At 45.8% G+C, this 15,545-nt stretch overlaps 1 protein-coding gene across 7 annotated transcripts in view; it reads right to left on the reverse strand.

The window, feature by feature from the left end:
• LOC121603578 (tensin-1) overlaps window positions 1–15,545 on the reverse strand; it is a 156,024-nt gene that overhangs the window by 105,559 nt on the left and 34,920 nt on the right. For all 7 annotated transcript variants that reach the window (XM_041932505.1, XM_041932508.1, XM_041932512.1 and 4 more), the window contains one exon: window positions 1,710–2,147. In XM_041932505.1, the coding sequence (XP_041788439.1) occupies window positions 1,710–1,775 (66 nt within the window). In that variant the 5' untranslated portion in view covers window positions 1,776–2,147. The remainder of the gene's footprint in view (window positions 1–1,709; window positions 2,148–15,545) is intronic.

Below are 15,545 nucleotides of genomic sequence, written 5' to 3' on the forward strand. Positions count from 1 at the left end.
CTAGAAAAAGATGTCTATATATTCATTTATTAAAAACTGTTCTAGAAAATCCATCCATCCATCCATTAAAAGCCATCAATTTTGGTATGTCAGTTACAAGATACAAATAAGATGTAATTTTTGGCAGTAAAACAATATCCTATTCCTAAAAGTTTCCTCTTTCTTGGAAACATTCGTTGCTCCGATTTCCCACATCCGTCAAACCCCTGCACAGCGTGAAAGAATTGGCGTTGAAATTTGCAACCTTTGTGGTTTGTCATTTCCCTGTTCCTTTTTTTTTGCACAAGACTGACCAGTTTCAGTTGCGGTTTCACGCAGAGTTCAGTGCTGAAAAGTGGGATGGGAAAATCATGCTGGCGGCACTTTAGCAAACACATTGAGCGGCGAAACGGGCCAACTTCTATCCCGTTTTGACCGATAATTGGATAATGATTCGATCGATCTGCTGACATGTGGCTATGATATATTGGACCGACACTGAGCCGAGGGATAGAGTCGTCTCTGGTAGATTTGCTTTCTTCAAACCGCAACGAGCGGTTGGCAAAAAAAAAACGTTGAGTATAATTTCCGGCCTAGCGCAAGGCACGATATGGTAGAGTGTCCAGCAGTACACAGAGTCTGCACAACACTCCGGGAAAGCCATACCATACCGCACCGGTAATATCCGTGCGAAAGCCGCATGATGGATGTATTACTTTGTGGCTTTTGCGAATGCTGCGTATGATTTAAAGATCACGACCGCAAAGCGGTGTGGATCGTGTTATGCTACACCTTTTGCGATTCAACACAGCCGTATTTGCATCTTACCGGGTTTCGCACACACTCTTGGAGCGGCGCTTTCAGTGCTTTCAGTTTCAACAAATAACAATTCTTCTTTTCAGAAAGACAAATATGAGTCAGTTTTCACCCTCCCCTCGAATAGTATCCGATAGGACCCCAAAATCTAAAAGTATGTAATAAAGATGGACGGTTTCTTCTGTCGCCTGCCTGCAAGCTGGTAATTAACTGTCAAGGATACACATAAATAAAACCCTTGATTTACGCCCCAGCAGCAGGCATATATTTTGCAGCGCTTTTCCATTGCACACTTTCTTGGAGATGGATTATAGAACGATGGGCAGGCGAAAGCAGACCCAAAACACAGCAAAAAGCCCAAAATCTAGGTCATCCGCATCAAATAGCACCGGCATCAAGGCTGTGCTGCTGCACGTACGGTATGCGAGGCTGCATCGAAAGAAACCTACACGGGCAATCGTGAATGGATGATTGTTCGTTGTGAATGGGAATTGCAGTGCCTGTCATTTTCATTTTCGCACGACGCAAACCTCATGCCTTGCGTGGGAGAGTGTGTTGGGGGTGAAAATGCTGTTAGTCCTGTCCGGGTGTGTACTTGTTCCTGCTTTGACAACGATTTCACGAGTGGTTGTTGCATAAAATGGCAAAACTCTTTGCTCGGTTGACAATATCAAAAGGACTGGTACTGCAAGATGTAATTATGCTTATGTGGATCATTACAGTGTTAATATGCAACTGTCACTTCAAACTACAAAGTGAATTAATCCGCGCACAAACCCAGCGAGTTGGCCCTCTAATCTCTTGTAATCTATTTTAACGAGCCTTACTAATTGCTCTCATAAAACACTAGCAGTAATCAAGTAATGTCTCCTTATTTATTACAGTCATCGTTGCACTCGCTCGCTGCTACTTACGTTCAGTATCGGACTGCTGATTTGGGGCCGTTTTTTCTCCTTGGAACAGAGGCAACCCCACGGCATCTTACGGTGGGTGGAAGGGTTGCCACTGTCCTGATTACGCTCACACACTCGCACAGCTCACTCCCAGCTAGAGCGGCTCACTTTCACAGAGAATGTTATATGGGTTTGCACGGAACAATAAGAACACAAACTGACACAATGCGGTACAAGTCTTTTCCGAATGCACATGCCGACAGGAGCGTTTGTGTCGTTTCATTGTCTAGAGCTGTTCGCTCCTTTCTCCCGCAGATGATTCTTTACGGCGTGTATTGAGTTTCACATTTCACTGTCACTTTCATTGCGACAGCAGGATATTGTGGTGAGGTGTTGCTGGTAAATGTTCTATTTGCGCTGCATCCTTGAATTTCGTGCCATGCTCTTGGGGCCATCGAACTGCAAAGAGAGACAATACAATTGAAATGTTGAAGATTATTGTTTGGCCTTAAAAGCTTTTAGATACGAAGTATCACATATGTCTATAATAATTTAAGGGTTTTGGTAAGAAATCGTCCTAAAGACTCGATGTGGAGTAAAAAATAATAAAGCAGATACTGTTTGATCCAAATGCATTATTCATCTAACAACGCTCAACGCTCTATCGTCAATCTAATTTGCTAAACAAGCAACTATCTCTATGTGTGTACACTCCCATCATCACTCCAGCATCATCATGTTCATCATCGTCAGCTTTCATTGCTAGTTCAAATAACGCCCTAACTAATTGCACCGTAAGGTTCCTGTGTACCTTTATCCCGATTTATCCTTCACGTCAAATGCACACACACACATCGCACCATCCACTAATGCAAAGCGATACGTTAAGAGCTTACCAATCGGGACGCTCTCGAGACGAGGAGTGTTCCAAAGTTATTCAGCGTTAATGCGCGAAATGTACATAAATATGTGTATTGCACGTACTGCACAAATACTGTTTGCAATTACTGATTCGCTAGTGACAGCGTTTACCATCGCAAGCGGAGAAAGAGTACACACACGCCTTCATTCCGGACGGTGACGATCGACGATGATGATGCACACGCCATCCTCACGTTTCTGCATTGATGTCGAACCCCTTAAATGGCGATATTTCTCGTGTTTGATTTTGGATGAGAGGGCGCAACGTTCACGCAAGCCGGGGATGGTGAATTGCCTCAGCTAAAGTGATTATTGATTCGAAGATAAACATTGCCAAAAAAAATGTGCTATTCAAATAATTGCTAATCCATTTTTGATAATCGAGTTGCAATTTTGGGACACGGTTTAATGTCTATTCGAGCCACTATGTATGGTGGTGTGGTGACTAATCTTCATACCATACCCTACCCTCGCTGCCTTAAGATAGCATCAATTTCCGCGAAAAAATCGTTTGCAAAACAAATCCTTGTTCAGCGTGAGGACTGGTACATTGCAGCTGGATTTAAATACAACATCTTGGAGCCCCCGGAACAATCCCCCTCAACCACCACCAATCGTACTAAAGTGCATTTTTGCATTTCTATTGCTGTTTTGTTTCGCTTCACACGATCTAACACCCCCTTTTTAGCGTTTGGCTGACCGTTGCGGCGCTACCACTAGCTCACGTATCGTGTCCACATGTCGTGAGGGAAGCATACTAGAACGTAACAGCGAACATACGCTGTCTGGCACTAACGTACCAAGCGGGTCCAGCTTTTGAAGAGTTATTTGCTTTCATTTGTCATGCACCGTAGCTGGCCATTGCTGGAGCGAATCTGCCATACGAAACTGGCAATGGAATTCTTACCGATCGGCCGCCAGACAAATGCAGCCAACGGTACAGTGGGACTAGGTTTCTGCTTGGCGCGCATTAGAAACTGTCTGTTTGCATTTTGTGGCTGTTCGTTCTCAAAAGAATCACCATTTACCGACACATACGACCGCGGCGGGACAGCATATTACTGGAGAGAGGACAGTTGTGTTTTACTTAAACTTTTTTCTTCTTTCTGAGACGCCTTCCGGGAGAGTTGGAATCTCGGCGGTACAATCTTCCCGATGTATCTCGCTCGTACAGAGGTGGCCAGAGCTGCACCTACATCTCTCTAGCAGGAGGATAGCAGCAACACTACGTGCTCTCGAAACGCGGCTTAATCTCATCGTTTGCGATTCGTGCCGCACTGCCGATGGATAGCGGCCCGTCCTCTCGAATCGATCCACCCGATGGGATTGACTTTTGCTGTCAATACATATCATTGTTCCCGCGTGAAGGGCTCGCGGAATACGTGTGGGTTTGGAGAAAGTTTGCTTCCAACAGCGGGCCGGCAACGGAGCCCGCCAGCTTTCGTTCCCAGCTCCCCACTTCGTTCGATGTTCGTTTATGGGTTATAGCACAAACAGTAATCGACACATGCGGCGGCTGCACGTTGATTGGAATCGGAACTCCAAACACAGGCACACTGGGAGTGCTTCCAGAAAGGAGAGTGCCTTTTGTAATGCTACATTTCCGGCAAAACCTTCTGCGAGACAAAAGCTATCTGCGTGGGATGAAGCTGGGCCGCGTAGCGGAAGGCCTCGATTGCATCGAAGCTCTCTTCGTAAACCCGTAACCATAACACTGCACATTAAATGGGTGAAAACGGAGCATAAAGACGTTGAGGTTGAGCGGTTGGGATTGATATAAAATGCAACATTCAATTCCACTACTTGACAGTGTGATTATAGCAGCGTGTGCCATGGGAAAGGGTAAAATAAACACAATAAACATCAAACGAAACTGGTAAATGGTGCCAACGTATCTGGCTCGAGGTGTTATCGTAAGTAGAAGGATTAATATTAAAGAAAGCGATCTGGAACGTTTGTCTAACATTATTGAAAAGTTTGCCACATTGAATGACTGAAACTGGCAAGATGATTTCTTCAGATGGATAAGAATTGAAGAAAAATAGAATCATTTGTAAAGAGTAAAAGATCATCTTAACATGGTTGCATTGAAGTATTAACAACACATGAGTTCGATTCTCTTGGCCCCACAAAAAAAAAACAGTCAAACTGATCAAGACAAACGATTCCCTAAACTTGGATAAATTGTGACTTAATCACATCCAGTCGTTTGAAACATATAGCACGCAAAAAAACAGAATGCAATCAAGCCCTCGACGCATTCCTTCGTTCGTAAGAAAAATACAAAACGGCTTAACGTGAACGTAATAAATGTTCACACTTCACTCCGCCTGACAGTGACGGCTTGACGGGAGGGAAGATGTATGAAAAATTAAGCAAAAACCTCTACCGAAAGATCGCTCCCCGGTTCTCGGGGCACACTGCACCCTGGCCCTCGTCGTTCACAAACAGACAGACCCGGCCGAACACAAAGCAGAATCCGGGCGAACACAAATTACTTGCACATTAAATGCTCATCTATCAAAGGGGAGCCACCAGCAAAGTGCAAAGTGGTTTTTCACTTTTGTTATTGCTCTCGATTTCATTTTGGGATGTGCGCGGTGGCACAGGCCACTGGTCCACACAACGCCATATGCATACCGCGCGGTCGCAACTGAAATGCAATACCGACCGAAAGGCGGACGGCGTCTTTGTTTGTGGGTGCATGTGCCGGAATCGAATGCACAATTTATTACATTTTATAATTCATTCCAGAGCTTCGGCGCTGGGATTTGGGAAGCCGAAATATATTGGACGGCTATAAATAACTGACAGAAACATCAGCGTGCGTGCGAAACGGGTAGGATATGCCAGGCCCTGCCGAACAGGATTGGAGCGTGTGCGCGTGCAAAGATGAGAATATTCTTAATTTCGAACAAATGATCCAAGATAACAGATCAATTACATCAGCGATCCGGAGGGAAAGGAAACAAGAACGAGAATTAAACAATACAACAATTTTGATGCATTGAAAACATTAGGCAAAAGCTCGTTATTGCAACTGATCAGATATCGAAGATATGATGTTCAAAGTGTGGGTTTTCCTGATGAACGATAGTGTGCCTCGTTGCTGTCCTCTTTGTGCGACAGCAAAAAAAAACACAAAGTCGTGGGTGCAGCACAATTGTTTTACGCTCAGTTGATGGAGTTCAGTTTCGATGATGACCTAACGCATGATTCCAAATTCAGATCACGGGGAAATGAATTCATCCTCAGTTTGGATCGGGGGTAAAGTGAAGATTGTAATCGAAGCACGCCCCGTATTTCCCCCTGCAGAAGATGGCTTAAAACACGAACAAAGTACATTTCGTGGCAAAACAAGGCTATCAGATAGAAGGATTTATTTGAATCTAAATGGGTTTTGGGGTACTGGTTGCATGCATGAGTCAGAATGGCATTGAATTGAAGTTGGTGACTTTATTTTCATAGAAAAAAAAACAACACACTCTAATGCTACCCCAGTCAAAACACGAAATGAGCAAAGTTTGTGGTCCACCCCGCTGACAGAGCGATTATTTCAATCAACATCTATCAATTAACTAATGAGTGATTGAAGGCAGCGCCAACCGTGTAATTGGGTCGCGCGCGCGCGCGCACTGCTAGCCAATCCGTGAAGCCACTAATAACGGTGGGCGCGTTCTCGCGCGATGACCTTCCAAATTAATTTACAGACCACCAACACCACCGCAACAACACCAACAATGACAAATCGAATCTATCCGGTCGGCTGCATTATGCGCTGGCGGAGACCGGGCCTCGGGTCTTCGGGCGTGCAAAAAAGCCATAAAACTGTGCCTTCTTGTGACTTTCCGCCTTCAGAGGTGCCTGCTCAGACCTCAGACATCAATGTCGCAAACAGTCCAGGTGGTCGGCCCGGGCATGTTTGCCAGGTCAACCGCAGCATCGGCATCGGGGTGATCAAGCGTCACTAATGATGGAGAAGCGATTGACGTACGATTGGATGTAAACGACAGGCCAGCGTCGCAACTCCGCCGCGGAACTGTGGTGACTTTTTGGCGGGTGGCTCTATTTGTGAGCAAATCTGTGCGACTCTCTGTGCAAATGATTCGCTCCCCAAGCCCACCCAGAGCATTATCCGTTCGGGCGCATCTTGTTGTTGTGTAATAACGTGAGCCGCCCTTTTGCAACTCGCTTTATGAAACTCGCGCCGGAAGCTAAAGTAAACTAAATACATCAGGCAGACCAAACCTCCCACACGGCGCAGTACCACGAACTCATCTTCTCTTTTATTGTGTGTTATTAGGCCAAACCGAAGTCCCGAGACACGGTTCCTTCATTGAGCAATTTTTTTTCTCATCGTAGGTTCCCTTCACAAAAAAGCGCACTCTAACGCAACGCCTTACTTGGTGTAACAGTCAATAAAACAAACGGTTTGTTTATCCCGCACACAGACGGGCCCGTTGTGTTTGTGCGCGCGGCTGACGCATAATTAACGAATGCATGCGGCTTATTCTTGCTGCGTGTGTAATCGGGGTTTTTCGATCAAATGCACCGTGGTGCCAGCCGGACTAAGAATGGGCACGTGGGAGGGCTAGAGAGAGCGAGAGAAAGAGAACCGAACCCATGCGGACACTTTTCCGGTGCGATTGCAATCGCGCAATGGCTCCGGGAGTCGGCGTTCGATTGGCGACGCCAGTATTACCAACAAACAGTAATGCGCGCTTCATGGGGCGTTTGTGGGGAGTTGGACGGGAGGCTTCTTCCTTGCCGGAAGAAAATGTAAATTGCCAGAAAAAAGAGCAACACACATCTGTGCTTTTGGACCTGGCTAGGCTAGAATTTCTACACCACCAGAACGCATGAACAGCATCGGCCAGGGTGGTGTTCCGAGACTAGTGTTGTTAGTACACACTGGTTTGTGGCAGCGAGTTCGAGGAATGCAAACACTGCAGCATCGTTTTTCCTTCCCTTTGGAATGAGCAGTTCTACACTATGTCGCTTCTCTTTCAACTTTCCACCGAGGCACCGGGAACGAGCCGAGCAGATATAACAAATTATCGGCCAGCCGTAGGGCCGTCGGTTAAGGGTCGGCGTCCGTTGGCGTTGTGTGGAAGAAAGAATGTGTGTGTCCAGCCATCTGTATCTCTCAGAACTCGGGCCGCGTCTGGAAGCGTAATTTTTCATGGTCCCATATGTGTGGCAGGGTGGCCAATGCGGAAGTATGGCGCACTGGCTCCGACCCAATGGTCCGGTCCGCTGCATGAGAATTGGGTCAGTTGGGGTTGTAAAAGAATGAAGCTGAATGGGAGATTAGTGGGAAGGGGTGCAGAGTATTATTTTTTGCTTTTCTGTGTAAATCTACATTTCCGGGATATTTTAAAGGGAATCCAAATACGCATGTTTGAGCAATGTAAGGCATTAAATTACGCTGAACATTGTTTATGCTTTAATTGGCTTACTTGTGGATTAAAGAATGGTTCACCTACTATGCTACAAAGAATTTTTGTTCTAAAACTGTTTCGAAATTGTGATAGGAAGAAAGAAGATATTTCATATTTCTAACTATGAATTGATGATGTATTTGGTGTCTGAACAAACGATACTGTTTAAATTATCTGGACCATTTGAAGGTGTTTCTAACATTCAGCATTTCTAGTATTTTCCAATATTTTATGGGTTTACTGATCGTTCCTAAGGGAAAACATAAATTTTCCACCCAAGCATCAATTCCTGCTCCCTTCTCTTAATGCTATCTTCTGTATGCTTCCGTACAAGAAGTGTTTCCCATCAGCGCTCCTCTTCCAAAGCCGCTTAGTGAAACCCTTCAACAGCGAACGGCCGCTCCACAAAAAGATCCGACCCGGCTAGTTATCCGATTTGTTTTTCATCCGCAAAATTTTGTTCAATTAGCAAACGAAACGAACCATCAAACGGTCCATCATACAACAACCACAAGCAACCATCAAGCACAGTACAATGTACACGCTGCTCGGCTCTGACAAACCTCCCAAAATCACATGACGATATACACAATTTGTATGATTTCTCATTCGCTCGGGAATCTTGCCCCGGGAGTTTCCACTGTACCTGGCCCAACGCAAAACGGTCACCCTGCACACACACACACATTATGATTTATGTTCGCGCCGGTACTAAACCGTGTCCTACGTCCAATCGCCGCAAAGGAAATTGATATTTGATAGGCTATTATTAAGCTGAACACCTTGTCGGTGTGCGCCCGTCCTAGATTCCAAAATAGTCAACTCCGATCGAACGCAGCGCGGGACGCGACCCGGGCGCTTTGGTAATCGCAAAAGCCGTGGAAAAGTTCATCGAATCGTGTCGCCGCTCGTTGTGATCGATTTAACAACACCGGTCAAAGGGGAGGCAACGAGGGAGCGGGAAAGAAAATCTCCTTTTGGGATTGGTGGGCTCCCGTGCCCCTCTCTCCAGAAGGAATGGGAGCAAAGGAGCTTTACGTGCACTGTTCCGGAAATGGAAAATCGGTAAAAAAGCCCTGCTTCTGGCACACAATGTATGTCCTCCTCCCCCCCCATTACCTGTGACGCTTTATCGGTGTCAGTGACATTAACGAGAGTCGGTCGGAAAACCGGGTTAAGGCAATCCTTTTGGCAAACGAATTTCTGCCACCATTTCAAACTCGACTCGACTCTAATCCTTTGCTCACGACCTGCTTTACCAACAGGTCGGTCGGGGTAGCAGTATTACCGGAGTACTACGGTTCAATGTACTGCGTTGTGGTGGAGTCTCACCGGCGGAGCACCGAGCACGGTTGCCATTACAATTATGAGCTACGTGCACGTAGGTTACCGTGTGTTATGTTTGTGGCCTATGGGTGGTGGTGGTAGACTGTGCCGGAAGCCATACGAGGGAAGGAAAGGGAAAGTGAAAGAAATCCTAACCCCGTGGGAAGGTGCTAATGTACGTACAAACGGTATTTCTACGGCGAAGGCATGACAAGATGTACATTCATTTTCCATTAGGAATTCTTTCCTTATTTATTCATTTAGGCAAGCCAAACGGCCAGAAGAATGTAAAGGTATAAATGCTTTCATTAGGCAGCTTTTAATTCTACCATCCGCTGGGCTTTAATTTACTCGAAACGGTTTCTGAAATTAAGTCATAATGTTTAACTTCTTGTCTAAGAGAAGGGATCTCAACAGGTATGTAGCTTCCAGCGTACATTGCAAATGATTTATCATACATCACATAAACCTTTAACCAGGTGCCAGAAAGTGTCCGCTTCGAGCATGTGTGTGTGCAGAAGATAACGGCTCACTCGACGTAAACATGGTCGAAAGAGGCAAAAACCGCACTGACTAATAAAAAATATCATAAACTCAAACTCTCTGAAGCTGCAGGGGCAAAAAAACCCCACTACATCATCTCGCACATATAAGTCTTTCCAAGTACTCACACACACATGGAGCCAAGGGTTCAGGTAAAGGGATCGCGTAATTAATTACCAAGCTACCACTAATGCAATTTTGCATTGATTAGGCCCTCCCGGTGCCGTGTTTGCGTGCTCGTGTTTTGCGCACCGCGGGAGCATTCCACCTTCTCACCGACGACACGTCAGTCGAAGTCAGTCACGGATTGGCGACATGTTAATTTGGAGCGATTGTCACACTCGCTCAGCCGCGGGCGCGTGCTACCGCCGATGCCTCCTACCGCGGAAAGCTTTCCCAAGCGAGTCCTTCCCCTTTCGCGCGGGGAGATAATTAATGACCGCTGGGTGCTGAATGAAACGGCACGGTGCGGGCACCACAGTCACACCAAAACGGGCGTGTAAGCAGAAGCATACACCGTACGGCTTTTATCTGAGATTTTCGGTCTGCATCGGGCTCTCGGTAAGCGCCTGTCTGTCTGTATTTTTTTGCCATCAAGCGTGGCGTTTGCTACGATATTCAAATCAGCACGTTATCTGATAGTGGCTGGAAACTGGTTGGCAGGTGGTTTTGTTACAAGTATGTAGATGCTGTGTTTCGATACTATCATTGCGAACGCGACAGGAAGGTACATCATTCCAAAGTGGGGCAAGATTGTCATCTCTGGCGTGTGTGTTCGTATTGCTAACCAGAGTGGAGCGGCTTTTTTTTACATAAGCAGTTAAGCCACAGATTTTCACATTTTTGTGTACGACTCAAAATAAAGTAAAATTGTTTTTTTCGGTCATATGAAAAAGAAATGACCTCCCAGAAGCAGCAGTTTTTACAGCTGCTGTCAAAACAATGCATCATTTTTAGCCCCGTGTCCGATGCTTAACCAGATGTGCTCCTGTTTATTTGTTTTAAAGATCAATTAGCTCTTTTAAGCAATACACCAGCCATACCACGAGTACGTAGCAGGAGCTTAAAAATGTTTGGTTGTTTTAGTCAAATCGCTTCCGACACATAAACCCGTCAGAACGAATTTTTTTGCACATTATACATTTGAGCCTTTCCGGCATCTATCAAGCATGTTTTTCTGAGCACACGAAATCCCTTTTGAAATTTTTCACACATTACTGTTAGGTCAACAGCTCTTCTGATTGCCTTTTTCGAGGTCATCGTAGGACTGCGAGAAGCAAAAGAATAGAGAAAAAAACGTGTTGAATTTGACGGAAGCATGATGGAAAACAAAACGCAACATAAAAGATGCTCGTCAACAAACACGGCGTCCTTTACCACGGGCTCGATAAACAAACTGTGATTATCGTTGATGAGGCACGCAACGTTGCGCAGAATTCTCTAAGCTGGACCTAAGATGGCTCTTGACCGACCTTTTCGAATTTCAATTTGAACTGAATAATCAATTAACGACCGCCATGAACACAAAAACCGTTCACAACAATGTCCCCGCAATAAACGTGTTGACATGGTTGTGAAAAATTGCCACATTCATGGTTCGCTTGGAAGGCGACGACACGTGCAACAATAGCGCTTGGGGTATACAAACACGACCCGATAACTTAATTATCGCAAAAACGTACCTCGGTAAATAAAGACAAATCGTAACAGCTGCAACGGTACACACCCGATTCGAATGCGCATCTCTTATTTTAGTTGAACCTTTCTTCCCCGGCCTATAATCGAACCCAAGCTCTGCACAAAACACACCATCGCACGCGGGCAAAGCGCAACAGAAACCATTAAGCTTTGAAGTATCAATTGGCAAACGACGGTATGCCGTTAAATGGCAAACGGCAGCAACCCCGCCGTGCCGTGTATCAACCCATTTCGTGTCGATCTAGATTCCCGAATGCGGCCGGCCGGTAGTGCGACCCGATCGATGACGAGGCGGGCACGCAGCGTGAAATGACAATAAAATTTTAAATCAAATAAATTCCCGCCCGTCGCCGTCGGTTCGCCGGTCCCCGGACTTGCCGGGTCAACAATGACGGGTACGGGTGCTTCCGCTACGCACCGCAGGATGCCAAACGACGGTGATGGGCCCTAGGGGTAATGTTGTTGGCCCGGTACCATTTTTGGGCACACCTAATTGCGCGGGTGTGTTGCTGTGCGTCGGCATTGCGTCGCGAGGATCGACCGTAACGCAGGCGGGTCGAGATCGGTCCGGGAGGGCATTTAAATTGAATAATCACCCTTACGGCATTTGATATTTGCGGCCGACTTACCTTTTACCACCGCGCTGAGCTTGATCTTCACAGATGCACTCGTTCGCAACGCAGGCACAAGGGGCCGGGACAGCACCGGGAAATGAAATCGCGGCGGGGATCTCTAATGCAGCGTGAATGGGTCGGCTTTTGTGTGTTGAAAGGAGCAGGCGATCAAAGAATTGCAAACAGCAGGGAGAAACAACAACATATGTGTAGATTTGTGTGAAAGGAAGGTCACCGACATTGATCAGTTCGACATCCTATTGCAAGATGTTGAACAGTATGATATGGTTTTTTGCATCTTGCAATTTGTTATTGTAATTCTAATGCTTTATTTTCAGTTATAATCGATTTCATAGTAATTATTGCTATAATTCAACCAACAGAGAGAGAAATGACATGTAAGATCAACAAAGACGTATTAATACTACCGAATCAACAACTTCACGAATTACCCAAATTTTATAAATCCATGTCTAGTTTGCTTGTTCAAACAATTGAATTATGTCAGACCTGTTTTTACCCAAAGTTTCCAACCAACAATTTATCAGTCCCATTGCAATCAAAGTTTGAACATTTCAAAAATGTCCAAACTCCACTTTGAATCTGTTTTTATTCCTTTCTACACATTCACAGCAAACGCTCCCTACCCTTAGCGTCATTTGCATTATTTGACCCCTGATATGCACCAAACTGCGGAGAAATTCCATTAGAACGATTCAAACACGGTGATTACTCGTATCTGAAGTACCCCAAACAGTGCGACGGCATCGGCGAGATCACGAACTGTTAACCACCTCATCCGCCCGTACTTGAGCTTGCTTATCCGCCACACCAAAGAGACACGGAGCTGCTGGGAGTTTGTTTAACAAGCTCACACAGCCCACAGAAGGACCCAGAAGAGCTGCATTTGATGAAGCGCCACTTTTTGTGCGATCTGCAGTGTCCGGGCCTCCGCTTCTGGAAGGCGCTAGTGTAATGTAGGTGATACTCTTGACTAATTTCGTTTGCACGAGTGGTGTAGGAGTGGCCCATTCCGAAAAGGGCCTGCTCCATTCGATTCGTGTGCATCGGGCCAATACGCCTGACAGCTCGTGGCACAAAACGGCCCGTAGAAAGTCTAGGCCGTACAGCCATTTAAACGTGTTAGGGTCATTAAGGTGGTACAAGATTGTATGACCATTGTTGTGCCAGTTGTGCTCAGTGGAATGTGTACCGCAAGCTTTACCACCAACCGGGAGAAAGGTTCTGCAAAGAATCGTTACAATCCTGTTGGCCTACTTTGATGTAAAATGGAGCGGAAGGTCTACTCCTAAATAACTGCAGTATAATAAATTTATAGCACGATTGCGCGCGTATCAACATAATTCATAACACTAATTTACGCTAAAATGTGACCAAAATAACTCCACTTTCTAAAATTGGCCGCGTGGCCGTGTGGTTGCATGTTGCTCCCTTTCCATGTCGTGCTAATAGAACATAATGCTTACGCTTATCGCGTACACTTTATCAGTGCAAATCGTAACCTTTCCGTGCCGTTCGATCACACCTCTCTGCCTGGAGGGCGGTTCACGCCAGTAAGCATGTACATAATTCAATTTGGTTCAACAAACCACCCAACAGCTTCAACATTAAAACGGTGTCGGTATCATTTAATCATCTAAACCCTTGCCCGGGACTGCTTGCACGCAATCGTTTCACAGTGAGGTAGTTTTGCTGCCGCTTGCAAGTTGAAGGTTCATAGTGCCTGGTTCATGCTGATCTCGACCTTTTTAAGAAGATCTCACAAAAACAAAAACAAAAAGTTTGACTCCACTTGAGAACTCCTGTTTGGCTTAATTAATTCCTCAACATTGCTCGAAATCCAACCAGAAAGCATGTAAGGTGACAACCAATAAATTTGAATCCCGGTCCTCGCCTTCCTTCTACGGTGGTGGAGGGCGATTATTGTGCAACTGGGGGCTTGCTGCAACACAACGGCCGCACACAGCCCGGTACTGCACCGCGGAACGTCGTTGAGATAATTTATTAAGCAAATGAAATCATCTGAAAGGAAGCGTGAACATGCGAATTTCGCCAAGGTACGTGCGCTGTATAGCGAAGGGGAAAATAAATATAGAAAGAGAAATGGCAAAATCGGCAATAAGGAGCGCGAAAAAGATGTAAATGAGACGAGAATTCGAATCATTTCAATTCCATTTCGTTTTTGTTTTGATTCGATTTTTTGCATTCTTTCGTGTGGTGTTTGTGAATGGAATAAATCGCAAATTTATCGTTTCAGATTTTACTGTAAATGGACTCAGTCTTGAATTGGATGGGAACACCCATTTATCGGTTATTTATGTTCGCTAAAATGCGGACCAATAATCGTGCTGATACGTGTTGTGGCACTCAACACTGGACAAATTAACTAGCAAGGGGGAAAATATCATAATTTCCTGTTTCTCTCCTCTGCATAAGGTGAGCTCAAAATGAAGACAACCACTAATCAAAGCGGCCTAACAAGACATTTTCAAGACAAAAACATTTTTGCCGTTTATTTTTCCCCGTTTTCCACTAGATCGGACCAGCTGGTCGAGCGTCTATGGAAGACACCAACTCGACACACTTTAAACGCGGCCGTAAAACACCAAACAAAACCTCCATCCTGCTTGCTCCCAGCCGCTTGATCTATGGTGAGCGGTACCGGGCAGCAATAAATTAACCTCCACTTTCAGCTCAACTTCTGTTGTTTAACGAGTTATTTATTGGATGCAATACCATCATGAAGCTTAATTGATTACAGCGTTGCATCCTCCACCCTGACCCTGACCATGGGCCCCACGGAGTTGCAAAATTCGCCCGCCTTTTTCTCCGTCCGTTCCCTTCTGCTCCTACTGCTCTCCCCAGGGCGTATTACGATAATTATTTCGAGATAATATTTTTACCCTCAAGCCGCCCGTCAACCACCGAGTTCTGGACGGTGAGCGCGGCCGGCTTTCGGGTTGCAATCGGAAACCTGCACAAATCGTGCACAATCGTGGTACTTAAAAGGCACGTCCTATAAATTACGATGTGCTTGCGCTCGCAGCACAGTGTCTGCCACGAGCGACTGGGACGGGCAAAAGGAAGGCGGCACTGGTTGGGCAGAAGTGATAGCATTTCAATTAATGTTAAGCCGTTTGCAATGCACCACCGGTAGAAAGCTCGTCCGGCGGGCGGAGAGGATCGCTGCCACAACGAGGATGATGATGAACCGTCGGCACTCCATGTGGCTTCTGGGGCTGGCATCTGGTAGTCGTTTGTCTGGGAAGGGATGAAGCGAAAGTTGACGGCAA

Source organism: Anopheles merus, chromosome 2R (assembly GCF_017562075.2).
Source record: "Anopheles merus strain MAF chromosome 2R, AmerM5.1, whole genome shotgun sequence".
Lineage (NCBI taxonomy): Eukaryota > Metazoa > Arthropoda > Insecta > Diptera > Culicidae > Anopheles > Anopheles merus.